This window comes from Oncorhynchus kisutch, linkage group LG5, assembly GCF_002021735.2.
Source record: "Oncorhynchus kisutch isolate 150728-3 linkage group LG5, Okis_V2, whole genome shotgun sequence".
Taxonomy (NCBI): domain Eukaryota; kingdom Metazoa; phylum Chordata; class Actinopteri; order Salmoniformes; family Salmonidae; genus Oncorhynchus; species Oncorhynchus kisutch.
Window position 1 is genome coordinate 59,677,245 of NC_034178.2, and position 27,865 is coordinate 59,705,109.

The following is a 27,865-nucleotide window of genomic DNA, read 5'->3' on the forward strand; positions in this document are numbered from 1 at the left end:
ATTGGTTTATTAATACATAATTGTGCACTCTCCTCAAACAATAGCATGGTATTCGCTCACTGTAATAGCTACTGTAAATTGGACAATGCAGTTAGATTAACAAGAATTTAAGCTTTCTGCCCATATCAGATGTCTATGTCCTAGGAAATGTTCTTGTTACTTACAGCCTCATGCTAATCACATTAGCTTAAGATCGCTCAACCATTCCATGGAGGGATACCGATCCCGTAGAGCTTAACCGCTCAACAGCGCACGTGCGCACTCCCTCATCGTTTGGAGAAAATATCCCTTCTATTTTACTCAGCTTTGTTCAATTGTATTCTTCGTTATATAAAATAATATATAATAATGCCACAGAATTCTAAGTGAATCTTGCCTGCTAAATGAGTTAGTGTAGCCCACAGCCATATGGCATAGCCAGAGGAGGACCTAACATAAGGACAACTCAGAGTATGGTACATATTTTCTTCATATCATGTTTCTTTAGACCTGTCTAAAATAAATAATGGATTTATTGTGAAGGTGTAGGCTATAGGTCTGCATCAGTGGCTTGTGTTCAAGCCAGGAGATGCTAAATGTGCTTGTTAATTATCGGTCAATTACGGTGAGACTGGTTATTTGCTTGACTATCACCTGCTAACATAATTTTGTGACCGCCACAGCCCTAGTAGAGATTTACGGGTAAATTAGCAAAGTCCAGCCACTCTTTTGATACAGGATGAGTGATGAGTGATGAGTATCAAAATTATCACAAAACGAAGGGCATTATGGTAGATGGCATCCAAAATCTTAATAGTAGCAGCTGCACTTTGCTAAATAATAATATCACCATAATCAAGAAAATATAAAAAGGTTGACTGAATAACATGCTTTCTACTGCTTAGAGAAAGGCATGATTTGTTTCAGTAGAAAAAGCCAACTTTAAATCTTAGCTTCTTAACCAGCTCATGTATGTTTTTTAAACATCAAATCCATTTCAATCCAAATACCTAAGTATGTATATGCGGGAACATATTCGATTTGAAAACCATCTAATGAGTGAACATGTAGTTCATCTGAAACATTCTTACGAGAGTTTGAAAACAACATGCATTTATTTTGCCTGCATTAAGTTTTAAATCAGCAAGGGATTCCTGCATAGCTATAAAATATGACTGTAGTTCTGACACAGCCAGATCAACAGTTAGGGGCAATAGCATACATAACAGTATCATCCGAATATAGATTAAGTTTACCGTTTTGTACAGATTGACCAATGGTGTTTATACAAATTGTGAAGAGAATAGGTCCCAAAATCGACCCCTGCGGTACCTTTAAGTACTCCAAGAAATTCAGACTTAACAGTATCAATCACGATGGCCTTAGTCTGACCTTAGTTCCTTTATTGTGTCTTTGTGTTAGTTTGGTCAGGGCGTGAGTTGGGGTGGGTAGTCTATGTTCTATTTTCTATGTAGTATTTATGTGTTTCGCCTGGTATGGTTCTCAATCACAGGCAGGTGTCGTTCGTTGTCTCTGATTGAAAATCATACTTAGGTAGCCTGTTGTCCCCATTTTAGTTGTGGGTTATTGTTTCTATCTCTGTGTCTTTACCAGACAGAACTGTTTCGTTTTCATTTGTTCTCCTTGTTATTTTGTTTTTGGTGTTCAATGTTAATAAATTATCAACGTGGACACGTACCACGCTGCATATTGGTCCGATCCTTCATACTCCTCATCAGAGGAAGACGAATTTCGTTACACCATAGCCCTTTTTGACTCTCAGATCAATTCAGTGTCTATAAATTAATCATCTGAGAATGCTTACAAAACAGTTCTTAGTATCATTTATAGCCAAGACACACCCATCTCAACTCACATGACGAATAACAGATCTTAGGAACATTACACAAATAGCATCAGCTATAAATTATTGTTCAGTTTGCGCTCTTAGACAAGGTTCTAATCTCATTCTTGGTACCACTTAGGACCAAAACATTACCTCGTCCAAAGGCATATATCAATTGTCAATTCTAGATACTCCCATCTCAAATACACCTCCTCCTGGACAAGCTCACTTAGACAGTGAGCCTCTTCGGTCATATACTAGATCAAGATAAGGGCAACCTCAGAGGGGACATACAATAGTTACAGACACATTCCCATAAGACAATCCTCCATTCTGTCCTCCTCCCCTTCTGATATTCTTCATAGCATCACATGGTTTAACAGATACCTTGACATTTGAAGACAGGCCTGACCTCTCCCCTCTCTGGGCCCCTAGTGACTAAGCCCTGGGAGAAGAGATAACTGCAAACTGCCAACAGTATTATCCAAAATAAGACATTCTAATGTCATTCTTAACTCACATAAGCATTATTATGAAAATAAAACATCTTATTTATGAATGTTACCTAACTAATTCTGATTCATCCCCAACACAGGTCCACAAACAAACCAGGACATTTCATTTTCGTGTCATTGACGAGATAATAAAAAACTAAAGTTGCTTGTAATAGTGGTTGCTGTAATAGTGCTATGCCCAAGCCTAAACCCTGGTTTACATTCTAAATACATTTCTCAGATAAAAAAGAGCAAAGTTGTACATTGACCAAAGATTCAAGAATCTTAGCTAGACAAGGAAGCCTTGAAATGGGCCGATAATTATTAAGATCATTACTATCCACTCCCTTATGGAGTGGCAGCACAAGAGCTGATTTTCATATTTTTTAAATATTTCCTGTTGAAAGGAGAGGACCCTTTCTACACTCCACATAGCAGAACCATTTGAAAAACCCTATTTGGTTCCAGGTAGAACCCTTCTGGTTCCAGGTATAACCCTTTCCACAGAGGGTTCTACCTGGAACCAAAAAGGTTTCTACCCGGTGCCAAAAACGGTATTCCTGCAGGGACAGCCAAAGAACCCTTTCGGAACCCTTTTTCTAAGAGTGTACAATGCCTGGAAAAAAATAAGAAATAGGCTGTTCCAAATGACGCACATAGGGCTCTGGTCAAAAGTGGTGCTCTATATATGGAATAGGGTCCCATTTGGGATGCAGTCATAGACTGGAAGAAATTAAAAAGAAATGGCACAAGAAAATAGTAAAAACATATTCAATGGTTCACAGAATATTATGTGGAACAAAAAAAAACGTTCCCTTACATGCCATACCTGGTGGTTTTCTTTGTATTGTTGTGTCTGAAAAATTGAGTGTGTTGCATCTCGATGGGATGCTCAACCTATTTAGGCCAGTCTGCTGAATGGAACACACTCCCTCACAACACCTCAACTCTAGTCTGCTCTGGCTTATTATTGATTGTAGGTTTTCAACATTCCGGTAACCCAAATTCCACAAATCCTGGTTAGAAGATTTCGCATTTCCTTCTTATTCCCTCCTGATTTTGAGAATCTTCCAAATGTGATTTCTGGAAAAAACCTGGGAATTTGGGTAACGTTTTTTCAACCCTTGACGGTAGGTTTGATTTTAAAACATTTTCATTGCATATTAGATAGACATGCGCTACAGTATGAATGTCTTGATGTCTTGGATTTACTGTAAAATTCCCTGAAGCAACGAGACATGTGTGTACCCAATCGATAATGAGTTATTATAACTTATAAATACGATGTTTACTATGGTTGGTGTTTAATGGAATTAGGACATGTGGGCTTCTTGGAGAGATAGTAGCAGAAATCTTTGAGCCTCGGGATAGGAGGGTTTAGAGTGCATCCGAAATGGTTCCCTATTCCCATATGGGCCCTGGTCAAATGTAGTGTACTATGAAGGGAATAGGGTACCATTTAGGATGCAAGACATATTCTCAGTGCTGCAGCTAACCCAGTTTTTAGACCAGGCAGTTTTTGAAATAAACTTCCAGCCAAAAGTCAGCAGGCTTGCTCTCCAGCTGGTTTTGATTGTTTGACTAAATCATTAATGTATTTTTTATTAAATCATGATGGTTCCATGTCCGCTCCTTATGTGAATTCTCTGAAATCAGCCAATCCTCCATGGCTTCACAATATGGTTTAACCACGTCCAATTTTTATCGACTTATTCTCTAATTTCATTTCCGCCTTTCTATCGGTCCTCTCTCTTTCTTAGCTTTGTTAATTTTATTGTCTCCAGGCTATTCTGTGCCTCAATTCCATTCAGTTTAATTGTAATGGCTTTAATAATAAATAAACAAACAGTTATTGATGCTATGCCAAAGATATCATGCGATAGAAGCCCTCAAAAAAGGGACAACTATTTTGTATCTTTCTCATCATGTCTATCCTATCTCTCGGGTCTCTCACTCTTTTCTGTTGTGCCCCCCCCCCCCCCCCGGTCTATCCGTTTCTCTCTATCCCCCTCTCCTCTTTATATATATTTCCCCCTCTCAACTCTCCCACTCTTGTACTCTGAAATAATTTCAAGAAGAGAGAGCGAGAAAGGGAGAGAGAGATGGAGAGAAGGGTAGGGAGAGAGACTAAGAGAGTGAGAAGGGGGAGAGAGAGAGAGAGAGAGAGAGAGAGAGAGAGAGAGAGAGAGAGAGAGAGAGAGAGAGGGAGAGGGAGAGGGGAGGAGAAAGTGGGGGAGAGAGAGGGGGAGAGAGAGGGGGGGAAGAAAGAGAGTGGGGGGGTCTATAAATAGAGAAGGAGACCATCGCATAGCAGATCCTTCCCTACATGATGGTTGGTAAGAGACCACTGGAGTGTTTGTGCCACTGCTCTCCATCTCTCAATTTAATTTCAATTTAAGGGCTTTATTGGCATGGGAAACATACGTTAACATTTCCAAAGCAAGTGAAATAGATAAGTGAAATAAACAACAAAAATGATCAGTAAACATTACACTCACAGAAGTTCCAGAATAAATACATTTCAAATGTCATATTATGTCTATATACAGTGTTGTAACGATGTGCAAATAGTTCAAGTACAAAAGGGAAAATAAATCAACATGAATATGGGTTGTATTTACAATGCTGTTTGTTCTTCACTGGTTTCCCTTTTCTTGTGGCAACAGGTCACAAATATTCCTGCCATGATCATGATATTTCACCTAATAGATATGAGAGTTTATCAAAATTGGATTTGTTTTCAAAGTCTTTGTGGGTCTATGTAATCTGATGGAAATATGTGTCTCTAATCTAATTATACATTTGGCAAGAGGTTAGGTAGTGCAGCTCATTTTTCACCTCATTTTGTGGGCAGTGTGCACATAGCCAGTCTTCTCTTGAGAGCCAGTTCTGCCTATGGTGGCCTCTCTTAATAGCAAGGCTATGGTCACTGAGTCTGTACATACAGTGCATTCAGAAAGTATTCAGACCCCTTGACTTTTTCCACATTTTGTCACATTTTGTTTGCTATGGAAAAATACAATTTACGTAAGTATTCGGACCCTTTCCTCAGTACTTTACTGAAGCACCTTTGCCAGCAATTACAGCCTCGAGTCTTCTTGGGTATGACGCTACAAGCTTGGCACACCTGTATTTGGGGAGTTTCTCCCATTCTTCTCTGCAGATCCTCTCAAGCTCTGTCATGTTGGACTTGAGCTTCACTGCACAGCTATTTTCAGGTCTCTCCAGAGATGTTCGATTTGGTTCAAGTCCAGGCTCTGGCTGGGCCACTAAAGGACATTCAGAGACTTGTCCCGAAGCCACTCCTGCATTTTCTTGGCTGTGTGCTTAGGGTCGTTGTCCTGTTGGTAGGTGAACCTTCGCCCCAGTCTGAGGTCCTGAGCAATTTGGAACAGGTTTTCATCAAGGATCTCTCTGTATTTTCCACCATTCATCTTTCCCTCGATCCTGACTAGCCTCCCAGTCCCTGCCGCTGAAAAATATCCCCACAGTATGATGCTGCCACTGCCATGTTTCCTCCAGATGTGACACTTGGCATTCAGGCCAAAGGGTTCAATCTTGGTTTCATCAGACCAGAGAATCTTGTTTCTCATGGTCTGAGAGTCTTTGTATGCCTTTTGGCAAACTCCAAGCGGGCTGTCATTTGCCTTTTACTGAGGAGTGGCTTTTGAATAGTGGGGAAAGATATACAGATAGGTTTTGGTGGTATTTACAATGTTGTTTGTTCTCTACTGGTTACCCTTTTCTCATGGCAACAAGCCACACATCTTGCTGCTGTGATTGCACATTGTGGTATTTCGCCCAACAGATATGGGAGTTTATCAGTGTTGGATTTGTTTTAAAATTCTTTGTTGGTCTGTGTGATCTGTTGGAAATATGGCTCTCTAATGTGGTCATACAGCACATTCAGAAAGTATTCAGACCCCTTCACTTTTCCCACACTTTGTTACGTCTAAAATTGATTCAATTGTTTTTTTTCCTCATCAATCTACACACAATACCTAATAATGACAAAGCAAAAACAGATTTTTAGAAACCCCAGACCTCACAGCCATAGAGGGCATTAGGTTCTACAACTTATTGAAGTATTTTTAGCCAGATCCAAATTGGAATGTCGAATTTGATGTTCCTTTTGATGGCATAGAAGGCCCTTCTTGCCTTCTCTCTTAGATTGTTCACAGCCATGTGGAAATTACCTGGGGTGTTAATATTTAGGCCGGGGTAGGCATAATTCTTTGCGTTCTAGGGCAACAGTGTCTAGTTAGAATTTGTATTTATTGTCCTGGCAACTGGACCTTTTTTGAAAACCCATTATTTTTGTATTACTGAGATATACTGTCAGAGCCCAAGTATGACAGAATCTTTGCAGAAGATGTAGGTGCACTCCTTGGTTGGGGACAGAAGCACCTGATCATCAGCAAACAGTATACATTTGATTTCTGAGTCCATTAGGGTGAGGCAGGGTGCTGCAGACTGTTCTAGCGCCCTCACTAATTCATTGATATATATGTTGAAAAGGGTTGGGCTCAAGCTGCATTCCCGTCTCATCCCGCGGCCCTGAAGAAATGTATGTTTATTGCCGATTTTAAACTTGTTGTTAATGTCCATAGATTTTATAATGTCATGTTTTTCCTTCACCACTTTCCATAAATTTGTATAGCAGACCCTCATGCCAAATTGAGTTAAGCTTTAATTGAAATTCGCAAAATACAAGAAGTCTTTGCTTTTGTTTGTGTTTATTTGTTTGTCAATAAATGTGTGCAGGGTGTATACAAGTCTGTCGTATGGTATTTTGACATTTGCTAATTTGACATTTGCTCAAGGACATAGTTTTTACTGAGGAAATGTTGGAGTCTGCTGTTGATGATACTGCAGAGGATTTTTCGAAGATTGCTGTTGACACAGATTGCACGGTAATTATTAGGGTCCAATTTGTCTCCAGTTTTGTGGATTGGGGTGACCAGAACTTATTTCCAAATATTGTGGATCAAAGCTGATTTTGTGGCCTGTATTTTTTATCATTTAATTTAGGATACCATCAACACCACAGGCCTTTTTAGGTTGGAGGGTTTGTATTTTGTCCTGTAGCTCATCCAATGTAATTGGAGAATTCAGTGGGTTCTGGTAGTCTTTAATAGCTGACTCTACGTTTGGTAAATTATCATGTATAGAAGGTAGGAATTATAGGAAACAGCATCTCTACTCCGCTGATCCTCAACACTGGGGCCCCAAGAGTGCGTTCTCAGTCCTCTCCTGTACTCCCTGTTCACCCACGACTGCGTGGCCATGCACGCCTCCAACTCATCAAGTCTGCAGATGACAGTGGAAGGCTTGATTTTTTTCACCTTTATTTAACCAGGTAGGCTAGTTGAGAACAAGTTCTCATTTACAACTGCGACCTGGCCAAAATAAAGCAAAGCAGTGCGACACAAACAACAACACAGAGTTACACATGGAATAAACAAGCATACAGTCAATAACACAATAAAAAAGTATATCTACAGTGTGTGCAAATGAGGTAAGGGAGGTAAGGCAATAAATAGGCCATAGTGGCGAAATAATTACAATTTAGCAATTAAACCCTGGAGTGATAGATTACCAACAATGACGAGACAACCTACAGGGAGGAGGTGAGGGCCCCCATAGTGTGGTGTCAGGAAAATACCCTCTCACACAATGTCAGCAAAACAAAAGAGATGATCGTGGACTTCAGGAAACAGCAAAGGGAGCACCCCCCCAATGCACATTGACAGGACAGCAGTGGATAAGGTGGAAAGTTTTAAGTTCTTCCGTGTACATATCACAGAGAGTCTGGTGAAGAATGAGCAACAGCGCCTCTTCAACCTCAGGAGGCTGAAAAAATGTGGCTTGTCACCTAAAACCCTCACTAACTTTTACAGGTGCACAATCGAGAGCATCCTGTCGGGCTGTATCACCGCCTGGTACGGAAACTGCACCGCCCACAACCGCAGGGCTCTCCAGAGGGTGGTGCGGTCTGCACAACGCATCACCGGGGGCAAACTACCTGCCCTTCATGACACCTACCTGCTGTCACAGGAAGGCAAAAAAGATCATCAAGGACAATAACCACCCGAGCCACTACCTGTTTACCCCGCTTCCATCCAGAAGCCGAGGTCAGTGCAGGTGCATCAAAGCTGGGACAAAGAGATTGAAAAACAGCTTCTATCTCAAGGCCATCAGATTGTTAAACAACCACCACTAGCACAGAGCATCGACTGCCTACCTACAGACTTGATATCATTGGCCACTTTAATAAATGAAACACTACACACTTTATTAATGCCACTTTAAGAATGATTACATATCTCGCATTACTCATCTCATATGTATATACTGTATACTGTATCCTTCACTATCTATTCTTTACTATCTATAGAATCTTAGCCGCTCTGTCATTGCTCATCCATATATTTTATACTTATATATTCTTATCCCATTCCTTTACTAGATTGTGTGTATTAGGTTTTGTTGTGTAATTGTTAGATATTACCTGTTAGATACTGCTGCACTGTCAGATCTAGAATAACAAGCATTTCGCTACACTCGCAATAACATCTGCAAACCATGTGAATTTGACCAATAAAATTTGCTTTGATGTGATAGGTTTTGGGTTTTGGTTCTTTGTTATATGGCCGAAAAGGTTGGAGAAATTGTTTATCCATACATCTCCATTTTGGATAGGTAGCTCTTTGTGTTGTTGTTTGTTCCTGTCCCCCCCTGAGTTGCCTTTCCTGACACAAATCGGAGCGTCTGGCACCTACTACCATACCCTGTTCAAGGCACTTACATATTTTGTCTTTCCCATTCCCCCTCTGAATGGCACATATACAGAATCCATGTCTCAATTTTCTCAAGACTTAAAAATAAGGATTTAACCTGTCTCCTACCCTTCATCTACAGTGATTGAAGTGGATTTAACAAGTGACATCGATCAGATTTCACCTGGATTCACCTGGTCAGTCTATGTCATTGAAAGAGCAGGTGTTCTTAATGTTTTGTGTATTCATTTACATTTACATACAACACCCATTTCAGATGACTGGACGAACATGGATGATTGACAGTTCTGCAATTGGTTAATGGCATATCCTAGCAATAATGTTACCCCCTGTTAAGTCACTCAATTGTATGGCTGTCATGATGTTGTTTTTACACAGCCTCCAGTCTCACAGTCTACCAACAATATATGCATCCCAAATGGCAGCATATTCCCTATTTAGTGCATTACTTGACCAGGGCCCATGGGTAGTGCACTAAATAGGGAATAGGGCTCCATTCCGCCAGGATCAGGATGGCACATTGGGTATATCATGAATCAACTGTGAGAGGAAGTCAATGAAAAAGCTGCTGTGTGCTGAACATTAAATCTGTGTCTCAAGTGGCATGCTATTCCCAAAAGTAGTACACTATATAGGGATATAGGGAATACGGTGGCATTTGGGATGCATACTTGCTAGCTACCACTCCCACAGAGCTTTGGCATTGTGCTAAAGGTTGCATCGGAGGCTGTGCATGTACTAATGAACTAAGCCCTCTTATGAAACAACAATATGAAAAATACCAATATCCACTGAGTCTCTCCCTCCCTCCCATTTGGGATGCAGCCCAACCACCCTGATCACACTGTTACAACCCTGACAACACTGTTATAACCATGACAACACCGTTATAACCATGATCACACTGTTATAACCCTGACAACACTTATAACCCTGACCACACTGTTATAACCCTGAGCACACTCCCTAAATTACTCTGTTATAACCCTGACAACACTGTTATAACCATGACCACACTGTTATAACCCTGACAACATTGTTATAACCCTGACCACACTGTTATAACGCTGACCACACTGTTATAACGCTGACCACACTGTTATAACCCTGACCACACTCATTATAACCCTGACCACACTCATTATAACCCTGACCACACTGTCATAACCCTGACCACACTGTCATAACCCTGACCACACTCACTAAATGACTCTGTTATAACTCTGACCACACTGTTATAACCTTGATCACACTCACTAAATGACTCTGTTATAACTCTGACCACACTGTTATAACCTTGACCACACTCACTAAATGACTCTGTTATAATCTTGACCAAAGTCTCCACAGTCTCTATCATTGACCAAAGCCCTGCTCAGATCATCTCTACCATTGTGTCGCTGAGTTGTCGTAGTGCTGCAGCAAATGTACATTGTCCAAGGGCTTTGCAGCTCATCCGGCACTATCAGTCCAAACATAACTATCACTCTCATGTCTACCTCGGATAAGCCTCCCAGTAAAGCAATAAAAACAATCGAGAATCCCAGAAAAGTTCAATAAACAGCCCACATTAACATATGTAGCCTAAGAAAAAAGGTTCATGAAATCGATAACTTGCTAGTAACTGACAACATTCATATACTATCTCTGAAACTCACATAATACATTTGATGATAAAGTGGTAGGAATACATGAATCCAACATCTTCAGAAGAGACAGGCATGTCAATGGGGGCAATATTGCTGTATTCAGAGCCACATGCCTGTAAAGCTTTGAAAGGATCTCATGTGAAATACGGTTGAAGTAATATGGCTACAGGTTCACCTGCTTGACTTAAAGCCCATTCTTGTGGGAAGCTGCTATAGACCAGGTGCTAACAGTCAGTATCTGGACAATATGTGTGAAATGCTTAATAATGTAAGTGATATCAACAGAGAGGTATATTTTCTGGGTGATTTAAATATTGACTGGCTTTCATCAAGCTGCCCACTCAAGAAAAAGCTTCAAACTGTAACCAGTGCCTGCAACATGGTTCAGGGTATCAGTCAACCTACCAGGGTATTTATAATCAGCACAGGAATTAAATAATCGACATGTATTGATCACATCTTTACTAATGCTGCAGAAATCTGCTCGAAAGCAGTATCCACATCCATCAGATGTAGGGATCACTATATAGTAGCTATAACTAGGAAAACCAAAGTTCCAAAGACTCGGTCTAATATAGTGTATAAGAGGTCATACAAGACATTTGCAGTGATTCCTATGTTGAAGATGTTAAGAACACTTGCTAGTCTGTGGTGTGTAATGAGGAGCAACCAAACGCTGCATTTGACATATTTATGAAATTGCTTATACCAGTTACTAACAAGCATGCACCCATTAAGAAAATGACTGTAAAAACAGTTAAATCCCTGTGGATAGATAAGGTATGATTGAGAGGGATGAGGCAAAAGGAATGGCAAATAAGTCTGGCTGCACAGCCGATTGGCAAACATACAGTAAATTTAGAAATCATGTGAATAAACTTAAAAAAGGAGAAACTGTACCGTGAAACAAAAATAAATGGCAGGTAGCCTAGTGGTTAGAGAGGGGAGGCAGGTAGCCTAGTGGTTAGAGAGGGGAGGCAGGTAGCCCAGTGGTTAGAGAGGGGAGGCAGGTAGCCCAGTGGTTAGAGAGGGGAGGCAGGTAGCCTAGTGGTTAGAGAGGGGAGGCAGGTAGCCCAGTGGTTAGAGATGGGAGGCAGGTAGCCCAGTGGTTAGAGAGGGGAGGCAGGTAGCCCAGTGGTTAGAGAGGGGAGGCAGGTAGCCCAGTGGTTAGAGATGGGAGGCAGGTAGCCCAGTGGTTAGAGAGGGGAGGCAGGTATCATAGTGGTTAGAGAGGGGAGGCAGGTAGCCTAGTGGTTAGAGAGGGGAGGCAGGTAGCCCAGCGGTTAGAGAGGGGAGGCAGGTAGCCCAGTGGTTAGAGAGGGGAGGCAGGTAGCCCAGCGGTTAGAGAGGGGAGGCAGGTAGCCCAGTGGTTAGAGAGGGGAGGCAGGTAGCCCAGTGGTTAGAGAGGGGAGGCAGGTAGCCTAGTGGTTAGAGAGGGGAGGCAGGGAGCCCAGTGGTTAGAGAGGGGAGGCAGGTAGCCTAGTGGTTAGAGAGGGGAGGCAGGTAGCCTAGTGGTTAGAGAGGGGAGGCAGGTAGCCTAGTGGTTAGAGAGGGGAGGCAGGTAGCCTAGTGGTTAGAGAGGGGAGGCAGGTAGCATAGTGGTTAGAGAGGGGGGGCAGGTAGCATAGTGGTTAGAGAGGGGTGGCAGGTAGCCTAGTGGTTAAAGAGGGTAGGCAGGTAGCCTAGTGGATAGAGAGGGGATGCAGGTAGCCTAGTGGTTAGAGAGGGGAGGCAGGTAGCATAGTGGTTAGAGAGGGGAGGCAGGTAGCCTAGTGGTTAGAGAGGGGAGGCAGGTAGCCTAGTGGTTAGAGAGGGGTGGCAGGTAGCCTAGTGGTTAGAGAGGGGAGGCAGGTAGCCCAGTGGTTAGAGAGGGGAGGCAGGTAGCCTAGTGGTTAGAGAGGGGAGGCAGGTAGCCTAGTGGTTAGAGAGGGGAGGCAGGTAGCCCAGTGGTTAGAGAGGGGAGGCAGGTAGCCTAGTGGTTAGAGAGGGGAGGCAGGTAGCCTAGTGGTTAGAGAGGGGAGGCAGGTAGCCTAGTGGTTATAGAGGGGAGGCAGGTAGCCTAGTGGTTAGAGAGGGGAGGCAGGTAGCCTAGTGGTTAGAGAGGGGAGGCAGGTAGCCTAGTGGTTAGAGAGAGGAGCTACAACGGCTCAGCCGTGAAGTTGTAGGACACACAAGCTCACAGAACGCCAATTGCTGAAGCAAGTAAAAACCATCTGTCCTTGGTTGCAACACTGACTACCGAGTAACAAACTGCCTCTGAAAGCAATATCAGCACAAGAACTGTTTGTCGGGAGCCTCATGAAATGAGTTTCCATGGCACACAAGCTTAAGATCACCATGTGTAATGCCAAGCGTTGGCTGGAATGGTGTAAAGCTCACTGCCATTTGACTCTGGAGCCGTGGAAACGTGTTCTCTGGAGTGATGAATCACGCTTCACCATCTGGGACTGTTTTTCATGGTTCAGGCCCCTTAGTTCCAGTGAAGCAAAATCTTAACGCTACAGCATATAATGACATTGTTGACAATTCTGTGCTTCCAACTTTATGTGACATTACTGAAACAGGATCCAAGTGGTAAATATAAAGATCCAGTCCATAAAAAAATTGGAGGCCTCACACTTCAGTGTTGTGAAATGCTAGCAAAACGCTTACCGCATAGAATTAGAAAGGTATTGGCGGATATTATTCATCCTAATCACAGGTTTTTTACATGGACGATACATTGGAGATAATATAAGACAAGTGGAAACAATAGAAACAACAGAACACCATGAAAAATCTGGGAATCCAGGCCTGAAATTCATTGCTGACTTTGAGAAGGCCTTTGATAAAGTATGTCTCTTATAAAATGGGTTAAAGTTATGTATAGTAACCCTAGGTGTAAAATAGTAAATAATGGCTACTTCTCAAAAAGTTTTAAACTGTCAAGTGGAGTAAAACAAGGTTGTCCATTATCGGCATTTCTATTTATTATTGCCATTGAAATGTTAGCTGTTAAAATCAGATACAACAATAATATTAAGGGGTTAAAAATCCAGGGCTTAAAAACAAAGGTGTCATTGAACGTTGACGATTCATGGTTTCTTTTAAATCCACAATTTAAATCCCCCCACAGCCTGACAGAGGATCTAGATAGAAAAAGTAACTTCTCTGAATTAAAACCAAATTATGACAAATGTACTATATTACGTATTGGATCACCTCCCCCAAAAATTATATTACCGTGTAGTTTACCAATAAAATGGTTTAACGGGGATGTGGACATACTCGGTATACATATCCCAAAAGAAAATGAATTCACTCCAATACATTTTTATAGAAAGTTAGCAAAAATAGATAAGATCTTGCTACCATGGAAAGGAAAATACCTGTCCATTTGTGGAAAAATCACTCTGATGAACTCTTTAGTCATATCCCAGTTGATCTAATTTCTTATGGTCTTGCTTACACCTAGTGAACGTTTTTTTAAATTATATGAGCAAAACATATACAATTTTATTTGGAATGGCAAGCCAGACAAAATTAAGAAGGCCTATTTATATAATGAATATGTCACGTTCTGACCTTTATTTCTGTTGTTTTGTCATTATTTAGTATGGTCAGGGCGTGAGTTGGGGTGGGCAGTCTGTTTGTTTTTCTATGATTTTGGGATTTCTATGTTTCGGCCTAGTAGGGTTCTCAATCAGAGGCAGGTGTCATTAGTTGTCTCTGATTGAGAATCATACTTAGGTAGCCTGGGTTTCACTGTTTGTTTGTGGGTGATTGTCTATGTTGATTGCTTGTGTCAGCACAGTTCTCATTAGCGTCACGGTCGTTATTTCGTTTATTGTTTTTGTATAGTGTTTCAGTGTTTTCTTTATTAAAATTCATGATGAACACATACCATGCCGCAATTTGGTCCTCCGATCCTTCTCGCCTCTCCTCTTCAGATGAAGATGAGGACGACCGTGACAGAATATGAATTCAGATATTAATTCAGAGGGCAGAAATTATTCGATATTAAAGCATTAAACCTCTCACTAAATGCATCAGTCATACAAAAGTTATACTTAAATCCGAGCAAAATAGTAAGAATGTCTCACCCCATGTTCAAGAATGGCCTTTTTCCCTTTACTCAGATTACAACTTCACTTTCGGAATCTCCAAAATATAGTTATATTTAAAACAAGCCATAGAAAGTTGATTGCAATTTCAGGTTGTCGTTGGTGGAAGAAGGTGAGGATCAAGGTGCAGCGTGGTATGTGTCCATATTTATTAAATGAACACGGAAATAACAAAATAACAAAGAGAAACGACCGAAAACAGTTCTGGCTGGTGCAGACACACAACAGAAAACAGAAAATAATCACCCACGAAACACAATAGAAAACAGGCTCCATAAATATGGTTCTCAATCAGGGACAACGATTGACAGCTGCCTCTGATTGAGAACCATATCAGGCCAAACACAGAAATAGCAAATCATAGAAAAACTAACATAGACAACCCACCCAACTCAAGCCCTGACCGTACTAAAACAAAGACATAACAAAAGAACTAAGGTCAGAACGTGGCAAGAACAAATAATACAACAAATGTGCTGGCGAACCGGGGACACCATGCGTAGGGCTGGTGCCATGTACCCCGGCCCGAGGAGACGCACTGGAGACCAGATGCGCTGAGCCGGCTTCATGGCTCCTTGCTCGATGCCCACTCTATCCCGGCCGATACGAGGCGCTGCTATGTACCGCACCGGGCTATGCCTGCGCACCGGGGACACTGTGCGCCTCACGGCATAACACGGTGCCTGCCCGGTCCCTCTCCCTCCACGGTAAGCACGGGGAGTTGGCTCAGGTCTCCTACCTGACTTAGCCACACTCCCCGTGTGACCCCCCCCCCCAATACATTTTTGGGGCTGCCTCTCGGGCTTCTTTGCCAGCCGTGTTCCCTCAAAGTGCTGGCTCCCTTTACCTACTGCCTCCGCTCTCCTGGCTGCCTCCACCTGTTCCCATGGGAGGCGATACCTTCCAGCCAGGATCTCCTCCCATGTGTAGCAACCCTTGCCGTCCAGAATGTCCTCCCATGTCCATTCCTCCTTATAGCGCTGCTCCTGCTGCTGCTGCCTGTTACCACGCTGCTTGGTCCTTTGGTGGTGGGTGATTCTGTAACGGTCGTCGTCGGTGGAAGAAGGTGAGGACCAAGGTGCAGAGTGTATGTGTCCATATTTATTAAATGAACACGAAAATAACAAAGACAAACGACCGAAAACAGTTCTGGCTGGTGCAGACACACAACAGAAAACAGAAAACAATCACCCACAAAACACAATAGAAATCAGGCTCCCTAAATATGGTTCTCAATCAGGGACAACGATTGACAGCTGCCTCTGATTGAGAACCATATCAGGCCAAACACAGAAATAGCAAATCATAGAAAAACTAACATAGACAACCCACCCAACTCAAGCCCTGACCGTACTAAAACAAAGACATGACAAAAGAACTAAGGTCAGAACGTGACAAGAACAAATAACACAACAAATATTGTGGTTAAACTCATATATACTGATTGATAAAAAAAAACATAAATCTTTGTACATTATATCATAAATAGGACTGGTAGAGTTATGTCACACATGCAGTGAACAAAAATATATGGAAATGTCGGCTCTACCTAAAATTACAACCAACTAATTTCAGCATTAACGCAAAAATGGACGAGGCAAAAGCAAGGGGGAAAAGTAAGGAACTTGTCTGTCGGCCCTAAATTAAAGACCAAAATTGGTTAAAGAAAATTGTGATGAAGAAAAATATATACTAATTTAATTTAAGAACAAAAAAAATGACAGCTCTGCCATATAGATAGCAAAATAGTTGGGAAGAGATTTTTGACGTACCGATTCCATGGCACATGGTTTATGAACTGATACGCAAATCGTCAACGGATTCAAAACATAGAAATTGTCTATTTGAATCATTATATAAAATTCTGGCAGCCAATAGAATGTTATTCCTGTCTGGGTTGGCACCCCCCCCCCCCCCCCCCGTTTTATTTCTCTATTTGGTTAGGTCAGGGTGTGATGTGGGGTGGGCATTCTATGTTTTGTTTTCTAGGTTTCTTTATTTCTATGTTTTGGCCGGGTATGCTTCTCAATCAGGGACAGCTGTCTATCGTTGTCTCTGATTGGGAATCATACTTAGGTAGCCCTTTTTCCCTCCTTTCAGTGTGGGTAGTTAACTTTGTTAGTGGCACTTAGCCCTGTAAGCTTCACGGTTGTTTTTCTTTTGTTGTGTTGTTGGCGACATTTTAAATAAAAAGAGAAATGTACCCTCACCACGCTGCACTTCGGTCCTCTTCTTTCGACGGCCGTGACAGAACTACCCACCACCAAAAGACCAAGCAGCGTGCGCCAACCTGGAGGACGAGCTGGACTGGGGAGGAGAGAATGGCAGGGGACAAGACCCGGTCACGGAAGCCCGAGAGGCAGCTCCAAAAATAATTTCGGAGTCGGAGTTTAGACCTGAGCCAACTTCCCGAGCTTACCGTGGCGAGCGTCGTACTGGTCAGGTGCCATTTTATGTGGTGGAGCGCACGGTGTCTCCAGTGCGTGTTCAAAGCCCGGTGCGCTACCTTCCAGCTCTCTGAATCGGCCGGGCTAGAGTGGGCATCCAGCCAGGTCGGAGGGTGCCGGCTCAGCGCATCTGGCCGCAAGTACGTCTCTACGGCCCAGTGTATCCGGTGCCTCCGCCAAGAACAAAGCCTCCAATATGTCTCCCCAGCCTGGTGAGGCCTGTGCCTGCTCCCAGAGCCAGGCCTCCTGTGTGTCCCTAACTGTCCGAAGCCTCCAGTGATGATCCATGGCACGAAGCCTCCGGTGATGATCCATGGCATGAAGCCTCCGGTGATGATCCATGGCACGAAGCCTCCGGTGATGATCCATGGCAAGAAGCCTCCGGTGATGATCCATGGCATGAAGCCTCCAGTGATGATCCATGGCACGAAGCCTCCAGTGAGGAGTCATAGTCCGGAGCCCCCAGCGACGGCCTCCAGTCCGGAGCCTCCAGCGACGGTCTATCCTGTGCCTCCTCCACGGACCAGGCCTCCAGTAGGTCTCCCCAGCCTGGTGAGTCCGGTGTCTGCTCCACGGGCGAATCCGGGGCCTCCAGCAAGGGTGTCCAGTTCGGGGCCAGAAGCGAGGGTGCCCAGTCCGGTACCTGCTCCACGGGCCAGTCCGGGGCCCGCAGCAATGGTGCCCAGTCCGGGGCCCGCAGCTAGGGTTCCCAGTCCGGGGCCCGCAGCTAGGGTGCCCAGTCCAGGGTCCGCAACGAGGGTGCCCAGTCTGGGGCCCACAGCGAGGGTGCACAGTCTGGGACCCGCAACGAGGGTGCCAAGTCCGGGGCCCGCAATGAGGGTGCCCAGTCCGGGGCCCGCAATGAGGATGCCCAGTCCGGGGCCCGCAACGAGGGTGCCAAGTCCGGGGCCCGCAATGAGGGTGCCCAGTCTGGGACCCGCAATGAGGGTGCCCAGTCCGGGGCCCGCAACGAGGATGCCCAGTCCGGGGCCCGCAACGAGGATGCCCAGTCCGGGACCCGCAGAGAGGGTCCCCAGTCCGGGGCTCTCCGGAGTTGGCGGTGAGGGTCCCCACACCAGAGGCGCCACCAAAGTGGGGTGAGCCAGAGTTGGAGTGGGGTCTACGTCCCGCACCAGAGCCGCCACCGCGGATAGATGCCCACCCGGACCCTCCCCTAAAGGTTCAGGTTTTGCGGCCAGAATCCGCACCTTTGGGGGGGGGTACTGTCACGCCCTGACCTTAGAGAGACGTTTTATTTCTCAATTTGGTTAGGTCAGGGAGTGATATGTGGTGGGAATTCTAGGTTTTCTTTTCTAGGTTTCTTTATTTCTATGTTTTTGCCGGGTATGCTTCTCAATCAGGGACAGCTGTCTATCGTTGTCTCCGATTGGGAATCATACTTAGGTAGCCATTTTTCTCTCCTTTCAGTGTGGGTAGTTAACTTTGTTAGTGGCACTTAGCCCTGTAAGCTTCACGGTTGTTTTTCGTTTATTGTTTTGTTGGCAACATTTTAAATAAAAATACAAATGCACGCTCGTCACGCTTCACTTTGGTCCTCTTCTTTCGACGGCCGTGACAGTGGCGGAGATCTGTGTGGGCTATACTCAGCCTTGTCTCAGGATGGTAAGTTGGTGGTTGAAGATATCCCTCTAGTGGTGTGGGGACTGTGCTTTGGCAAAGTGGGTGGGGTTATATGTCCGGGGGTATCATCGGATGGGGCCACAGCGTCTCCTGGCCCCTCCTGTCTCAGCCTCCAGTATTTATGCTGCAGTAGTTTCTGTGTCGGGGGGCTAGGGTCAGTCTGTTATATCTGGAGTGCTTCTACACCTGCATTGCTTGCTGTTTGGGGTTTTAGGCTGGGTTTCTGTATCCGGTGTCCTGTGGGAATTTAAGTTTGCTCTCTCTAATTCTCTTTCTTTCTTTCTTTCTCTCAGAGGACCTGAGCCCTAGGAACATGCCTCAGGACTACCTGGCATGATGACTCCTTGTTGTCCCCAGTCCACCTGGCTGTGCTGCTGCTCCAGTTTGAACTGTTCTGCCTGTGGCTATGGAACCCTGACCTGTTCACTGAGATTATTATTATTTGACCATGCTGGTCATTTATGAACATTTGAACATCTTGGCCATGTTCTGTTATAATCGCCACCCGGCACAGCCAGAAGAGGAATGGCCACCTCTCATAGCCTGGTTCCTCTTTAGGTTTCTTCCTAGGTTTTTGCCTTTCGAGGGAGTTTTTCAGAGCCACCGTGCTTCTACACCTGCATTGCTTGCTGTTTGGTGTTTTAGGCTGGGTTTCTGTACAGCACTTTGATATATCAGCTGATGTAAGAAGGGCTATATAAATACATTTGATTCAGTTTTTAAATGTTTAATTTGATATATTTGAGGAATACAACCTTCTAAGCTCTGCAGATTTTGCTGCGAAAAGACAGGAATTAGATTATTATTTTGGTACTGTCCATATGTACAGTTGAAGTTGGAAGTTTAAAACCCGTTTTTCAACCACTACACAAATTTCTTGTTAACAAACTATAGTTTTGGCAAGTCGGTTAGGACATCTACTTTGTGACACAAGTCAATGACACAAGTCATTTTTCCAACAATTGTTTACAGACAGATTATTAAGTTACTAAGTTGACTGTGACTTTAAACAGTTTGGAAAAATCCAGAAAATGATGTCATGGCTTTAGAAGCTTCTGATATGCTAATTGACATTTGAGTCAATTGGAGGTGTACCTGTGGATGTATTTCAAGGCCTACCTTCAAAGTCAGTGCCTCTTTGCTTGACATCATGGGAAAATCTCAGAAAAGTCTGGTTCATCCTTGGGAGCAATCTTCAAAAGCCTGAAGGTACCACGTTCATCTGTACAAACAATAATAAACACCATGGGACCACGCAGTGCAAATCAATCCCAGAACAACAGTAAAGGATCTTGTGAAGATGCTGGAGGAAACAGGTACAAAAGTATCTGTATCCACAGTAAAGTATATCCATGAGTCCTATATCGACATAACCTGAAAGGCCACTCAGTAAGGAGGAAGCCACTGCTCCAAAACCGCCATAAAAAAGCCAGACTACGGTTTGCAATTGCACATTGGGACAAAGATCGTACTTTTTTAAGAAATGTCCTCTGGTCTGATAAAACCAAAATAGTACTGTTTGGCCATAATGACCATCATTATGTTTGGAGAAAAAAAGGGGGAGGCTTGCAAGCCGAAGAACACCATCCCAACCGTGAAACACGAGGTGGCAGCATCATGTTGTGGGGGTGCTTTGCTGCAGGAGGGACTGGTGAACTTCACAGGATAGATGGCATCATGAGGCAGGAAAATTATGTGGATATATTGAAGCAACATCTCAAGACATCCGTCAGGAGGTTAAAGCTTGGTCGCAAATGGGTCTTCCAAATGGACAATAACCCCAAGCATACTTCCAAAGTTGTGGCAAAATGGCTTAAGGACAACAATGTCAAGTTATTGGAGTGGCCATCACAAAGCCCTGACCTCAATCCTATAGAAAATTATAAACAACACATATACAGTTGAAGTCGGAAGTTCACATAAACCTTAGCCAAATGCATATAGTTTTCATAATCAATACGCAGCGGGGACTGTGAAAAGACACACAGGCACAGGCACAGACACACACACACACACACACACACAGGATTTTGTGTTGTAGATATGTGGTAGTAGAGTAGTGGCATGACAAAATCTGTTGTGAAATGTATTGTAGTGTTTATAAAAGGTTATAACTGCCTTCATTTTGCTGGATCCCAGGAAGAGTAGCTAATGGGGATCCATAACTAATACAAATACAAACCACATTGTATAAACCAGACCACATTGTATAATCCTAACCACATTCTCTATTCCTGATGTCCTAACCAGTTCAAACGTATCATACAATGTCAAATATACTGATATAAATACAGTGGCCATATTAGGACAGCCTTTGTGTCAGTGGGAGGTGATTCCGTCTCAGAAAGAAAACTGAGGATGTCCTAATATGGACACTGTATAAACAAACAAACTCATCAGTAGGCACAGTAGCACATGATCCACTGTTTGTTCCTACCTCGGTGAGGTGCGGGTTGGGGTTGAAGCCACACTGGTTGCACACCATGGATCGGCACTGGGTGCAGGTGCTGCAGTTTGGCTGGTTGTCCTCCGTGGTGCCTGTCAGGTCAGCTGTCTTACAGACAGGGCACAGCTTGCTGCTGGGCATGGGGGCAATCTGGGGCACAGAGTAGGGGGAGGTGGGGGTGATGGCGGGGGACACCGACGGGGAACGTCCCATCCTGCTACTACCCACGTCCACCTGGAGGTTCTTACGGGCGGCGTGGCCCTGGCCCTGCTGCTCCCCCTGGGATGCCAGGCGGTCCCCTGTACCAGGCCCAGTCTGGACCCCCGCCTTGGGGCTGGACCCTGGGTCTGGCTGGGGGGGTCTTCCAGAGACGCTGTGGATGACAGATATATGGTAGACTCTTGTGAGAGGATGTTGTGTTACATCTCAGAACAGCATGGCTTTAAAGGCCGGGGCTTTGAAGCAGAGCTTTACAAATAGGAAAATACACTTTCAAATCAAAGTTTTGTCAGATGTTTTCAGACCTCTAAAGTAGTCTGATGTCAAAATGAAACCATATCACACAACATTGATTGTGTAGATGCAACTATACTGCCCTACAGAGCAAAAAGGCAGTAACTGCTCATTTGGTCGACAATTAGTTAATGTCATTTTTGCTACATTAAATACATGCTTAGTCAAGTGGACATGTATCCTGCCTCTATTGCATTGTGTTTTGGAGAAGATGGGGGGTCATGTTTAGCAGTAACTGCATAAGGTTACTGTGAAACCAAGGTAAATAAAAGCCATATTTATCAGTTCCATGCTATGAGCAGTTACTGCCTATTTGCTAGGTAGAGCAGTATATGCCTCAAGCACAAATACACAACCATGTATGGCGATGAATCTTGAATGAAAGGGTTTACAAGTGGGACATTTGCTTTGACCAATGCCAATATGGGTACATGAAAAAAGAAGAGTGGGTGAGTTGGAAAAATAAACGGTTTTATCTTGATGAGATAAGGATAGAACAGGATTTTCAAAGAGCTGAGAATTTTTCTTCCTTTCTGTTTCACTTCGTCCTCCTCCTCACCCACGCTTTCGGCCTTCTGACCCCTGGCAGTGGAAAAGACATAGGCTGTGTCTCAAATGGCACCCTATTCCCTATATAGTGCACTGCTTTTGACCAGGGTCCGATATAGGGAATAAGGTTCTATTTGACACAGACAGTTTCCTCACAGTAAAGTTACTCTGGAGGAGGCAGTAGGCAACTAAAGAAACACTCACCCTCTCAATCATACACACACGTACACGCACCTTCCTAACCCTACTGTCCGCTGAAGAGCTGAGCTGATGAGCAGGCATACCTGTAGTGGTCTGTGTTCAGTTCATATGGTATAGACATGGTAGTGGTCTGTGTTCAGTTCATAGGCCTCCTGGGCCATATACAGCGTTCCTCACTAAGTTCCCTGAATTCCTATCGGACCTTGTAGTGACAGCAGATAATATTAAAACATTCAAAAAGTCCACAGACCCTCTTCAAAAGGCTTTCGGAGCCATCATTGACTCTCTGGACCTACTCACTGTCACAGTCATACTCTGGACCTAGTTTTGTCCCATGGAATAAATGTTGTGGATCTTAATGTTTTTCCTCATAATCCTGGACTATCGGACCACAATTTTATTACGTTTGCAATCGCAACAAATAATCTGCTCAGACCCCAAACAAGAAGCATCAAAGTCGTGCTATAAATTCTCAGACAACCCAAAGATTCCTTGATGCCCTTCCAGACTCCCTCTGCCTAGCCAAGGATGTCAGAGGGAAAAAATCAGTTAACCATCTAACTGAGGAACTCAATTGAACCTTGCGCAATACCCTAGATGCTGTTGCACCCCTAAAAACTAAAAACATTTGTCATAAGAAACTAGCTCCCTGGTATACAGAAAATACCCGACCTCTGAATCAAGCTTCCAGACAAAATGGAACGGAAATGGCGTCACACCAAACTGGAAGTCTTCCGACTAGCTTGGAAAGACAGTACCGTGCAGAATCGAAGAGCCCTCACTGCTGCTCGATCATCCTATTTTTCCAACTTAATTGAGGAAAATAAGAACAATCCTAAATTTATTTTTGATACTGTCGTAAAGCTAACTAAAAAGCAGCATTTCTCAAGAGAGAATGGCTTTCACTTAAGCAGTAATAAATTCATGAACTTCTTTGAGGAAAAGTTCATGATTATTAGAAAGCAAATTACGGACTCCTCTTTAAATCTGCGTATTCCTTCAAAGCTCAGTTGTCCTGAGTCTGCAGAACTCTGCCAGGACCTAGGATCAAGAGAGACACTCAAGTGTTTTAGTACTATATCTCTTGACACAATGATGGAAATAATCATGGCCTCTTAACCTTCAAGCAGCATACTGGACCCTATTCCAACTAAACTACTGAAAGAGCTGCTTCCTCTGCATGGCCCTCCTATGTTGAACATAATAAACAGCTCTCTATCCACCGGATGTGTACCAAACTCACTAAAAATGGCAGTAATAAAGCCTCTCTTGAAAAAGCCAAACCTTGACCCAGAAAATATAAAAAACTATCGGCCTATATCGAATCTTCCATTCCTCTCAATATTTTTAGAAGAAGCTGTTGCGCAGCCTTCCTGAAGACAAACAATGTGTACGAAATGCTTCAGTCTGGTTTTAGATCACAGTGTGGCACTGAGACTGCACTTGTGAAGGTGGTAAATTACCTTTTAATGGCGTCAGACCGAGGCTCTGCATCTGTCCTCGTGCGCTTAGACCTTAGTGCTGCTTTTGATACCATCGATCACCACATTCTTTTGTAGAGATTGGAAACCCAAATTGGTCTCCACGGACAAGTTCTGGCCTGGTTTAGATCTTATCTGTCGGAAAGATATCAGTTTGTCTCTGTGAATGGTTTGTCCTCTGACAAATCAACTGTAAATTTCAGTGTTCCTCAAGTTTCCGTTTTAGGACCACTATTGTTTTCACTATATATTTTACCTCTTGGGGATGTCATTCGAAAACATAATGTTAACTTTCACTGCTATGCGGAAGACACACAGCTGTACATTTCAATGAAACATGATGAAGCCCCAAAATTGCCCTCGCTAGAAGCCTGTGTTTCAGACATAAGGAAGTGGGTGGCTGCAAACTTTCTACTTTTAAACTCGGACAAAACAGAGATGCTTGTTCTAGGACCCAAGAAACAAAGAGATCTTCTGTTGAATCTGACAATTAATCTTGATGGTTGTACAGTCGTCTCAAATAAAACTGTGAAGGACCTTGGCGTTACTCTAGATCCTGATCTCTCTTTTGACAAACATATCAAGACTGTTTCAAGGACAGCTTTTTACCATCTACATAACATTGCAAAAATCAGAAACTTTCTGTCCAAAAATGATGCAGAAAAATTAATCCATGCTTTTGTTACTTCTAGGTTAGACTACTTCAATGCTCTACTTTCCGCCTACCCGGATAAAGCACTAAATAAACTTCAGTTAGTGCTAAATACAGCTGCTAGAATCCTGACTAGAACCAAAAAAAATGATCATATTACTCCAGTGCTAGCCTCCCTACAGTGGCTTCCTGTCATGGCAAGGGCTGATTTCAAGGTTTTACTGCTAACCTACAAAGCATTACATGGGCTTGCTCCTACCTATCTTTCCGATTTGGTCCTGCCGCACATACCTACATGTATGCTACGGTCACAAGGCCTCCTAATTGTCCCTAGAATATCTAAGCAAACAGCTGGAGGCAGGGCTTTCTCCTATAGAGCTCCATTTTTATGGAATGGTCTGCCTACCCATATGAGAGACGCAAACTCGGTCTCAACCTTTCAGTCTTTACTTTAAGACTCATCTCTTCAGTGGGTCATGTGATTGAGTGTAGTCTGGCCCAGGAGTGTGAAGGTGAACGGAAAGGCTCTGGAGCAATGAACCGCCCTTGCTGTCTCTGCCTGGCCGGTTCCCCTCTCTCCACTGGGATTCTCTGCCTCTAACCCTATTACAGGGGCTGAGTCACTGGCTTACTGGTGCTCTTCCATGCCATCCCTAGGAGGGGTGCGTCACTTGAGTGGGTTGAGTCACTGACGTGATCTTCCTGTCTGGGTTGGCGCCCCCCCTTGGGTTGTGCCGTGGCGGAGATCTTTGTGGGCTATACTCGGCCTTGTCTCAGGATGGTAAGTTGGTGGTTGAAGATATCCCTCTAGCGGTGTGGGGGCTGTGCTGTGGCAAAGTGGGTGGGGTTATATCCTTCCTGTTTGGCCCTGTCCGGGGGTATCATCGGATGGGGCCACAGTGTCTCCTGACCCATCCTGTCTCAGCCTCCAGTATTTATGCTGCAGTAGTTTGTGTCGGGGGGCTAGGGTCAGTCTGTTATATCTGGAGTACTTTTCCTGTCTTATCCTGTCCTAGGACCATGTCTCAGGACTACCTGGCATGATGACTCCTTGCTGTCCCCAGGCCACCTGGCCGTGCTACTGCTCCAGTTTCAACTGTTCTGCCTGCGGCTATGGAACCCTGACTGGTTCACCGGACGTGCTACCTGTCCCAGTCCTGCTGTTTTCAACTCTCTAGAGACAGCAGGAGCGGTAGAGATACTCTTCATGATCGGCTATGAAAGGCCAACTGACATTTACTCCTGAGGTGCTGACTTGCTGCACCCTCGACAACTACTGTGATTATTATTATTTGACCATGCTGGTCATTTATGAACATTTGAACATCTTGGCCATGTTCTGTTATAATCTACACCCGGGACAGCCAGAAGAGGACTGGCCACCCCTCATAGCCTGGTTCCTTTCTAGGTTTCTTCCTAGGTTTTGGCCTTTCTATGGAGTTTATCCTAGCCACCGTGCTTCTACACCTGCATTGCTTGCTGTTTGGGGTTTTAGGCTGGGTTTCTGTACAGCACTTTGAGATATCAGCTGATGTAAGAAGGGCTATATAAATACATTTGATTTGATATGGAATAGATATGGTAGTGGTCTGTGGTCAGTTCATATGGAATAGACATGGTAGTGGTCTGTGTTCAGTACATATGGAATAGACATTGTAGTGGTCTGTGTTCAGTTCATATGGTAGTGTCTGCCGGCTTATGCAAGGTTTAGGATGCAAACTGGTGAGGGCCCAAAAAGGTGACACTTCTTTTTATGTTGCACTGAAACATGCAAAACATCCCTGCTAGGAGGAAATTCAGGTTTTTAACTAATTTAATTGGAGTGGCCATCACAAAGCCCTGACCTCAATCCTATAGAACATTTGTGGGCAGAACTGAAAAAGTGTGTACGAGCAAGGAGGCCTACAAACCTGATTCAGTTACACCAGCTCTGTCAGGAGAAATGGGCCAAAATTCGCCCAACTTATTGTGGGAAGCTTGTGGAAGGCTACCCGAAACGTTTGACCCAAGTTAAACAATTTAAAGGCAATGTTACCAAATACTTATTCAGTGTATGTAAACTTCTGACCCACTGGAAATGTGATGAAAGAAAAGCAAGCTGAAATAAATAATTCTCTCTACTATTATTCTGACATTTCACATTCTTAAAATAAAGTGGCAATCCTAACTGACCTAAGACAGGGAATTTGTACTCTGATTAAATGTCAGGAATTGTGAAAAACATTTAAATGTATTTGGCTAAGGTGTATGTAAACTTCCGACTTCATGTGTCATGTGTTGCTGCCATGTCTCTCTCTTGACGGAGGGGAGAGGAAAGGAGAGACGAGGAGAGGTGTCACGACTTCCGCCAAAGTCGGTTCCTCTCCTTCTCGGGCGGCATTCGGCGGTCAACGTCACCGGTATTCTAGCCATCACCGATCCACCTTTCATTTTCCATTTGTTTTGTCTTGTTTTCCGTCACACCTGGTTTACATTCCTTCATTACTTGTCGTGTATTTAACCCTCTGTTCCTCCCATGTCTGTGTGTGAAATTGCTTGTTGTAAAGTGCTTGTGCACTCTGACTGGTTTGCAACGGGTTATTTTGTACCCATATTTTGTTGTTCTGGGTGCCGTTGGTTTTGCATATTAAACTGCTCCGGTTATTACCCAGTTCTGCTCTCCTGCGCCTGACTTCCCTGCAGCCAGTCACGCACCCCTTACAAGAGGAGGAGCGGAGAGAAGAGAAATTAAAAAACGAAAAGTGACGAGATGAGTTGAGAAGAACAATGGTTTATCATATGTCTGCAGCACTAATAACTTCTCTTTTGTCTCTGTCATTCTGGCCTGTAGACACCCACGGCCAGCCCGTGGATTAGCCACAGCAATTAAAATAGAAATCATAGCTTTCTGCTTTCTGTCACAACAACAACGCTACGCAGGCCTTGTTTTGTCGCTCACATCTTCTTCAAAGGCCAGTAGTCAGTACTCTGCTCGGCAGCCAGCCACCACTTCCAGGGTGGGAGATGGAAATGAGGGAAGAGAGAATTAAAATAGAATTGTTTGTGACAGTGAGTCACTGAAGAT

At 43.9% G+C, this 27,865-nt stretch overlaps 1 protein-coding gene across 1 annotated transcript in view; it reads right to left on the reverse strand.

Moving 5' to 3' along the window:
* LOC109891625 (protein bassoon-like) overlaps positions 1-27,865 on the reverse strand; it is a 162,052-nt gene that overhangs the window by 123,204 nt on the left and 10,983 nt on the right. The window contains exon 2 of the mRNA XM_031825544.1: positions 21,397-21,778. Within this exon, the coding sequence (XP_031681404.1) occupies positions 21,397-21,778 (382 nt within the window). The remainder of the gene's footprint in view (positions 1-21,396; positions 21,779-27,865) is intronic.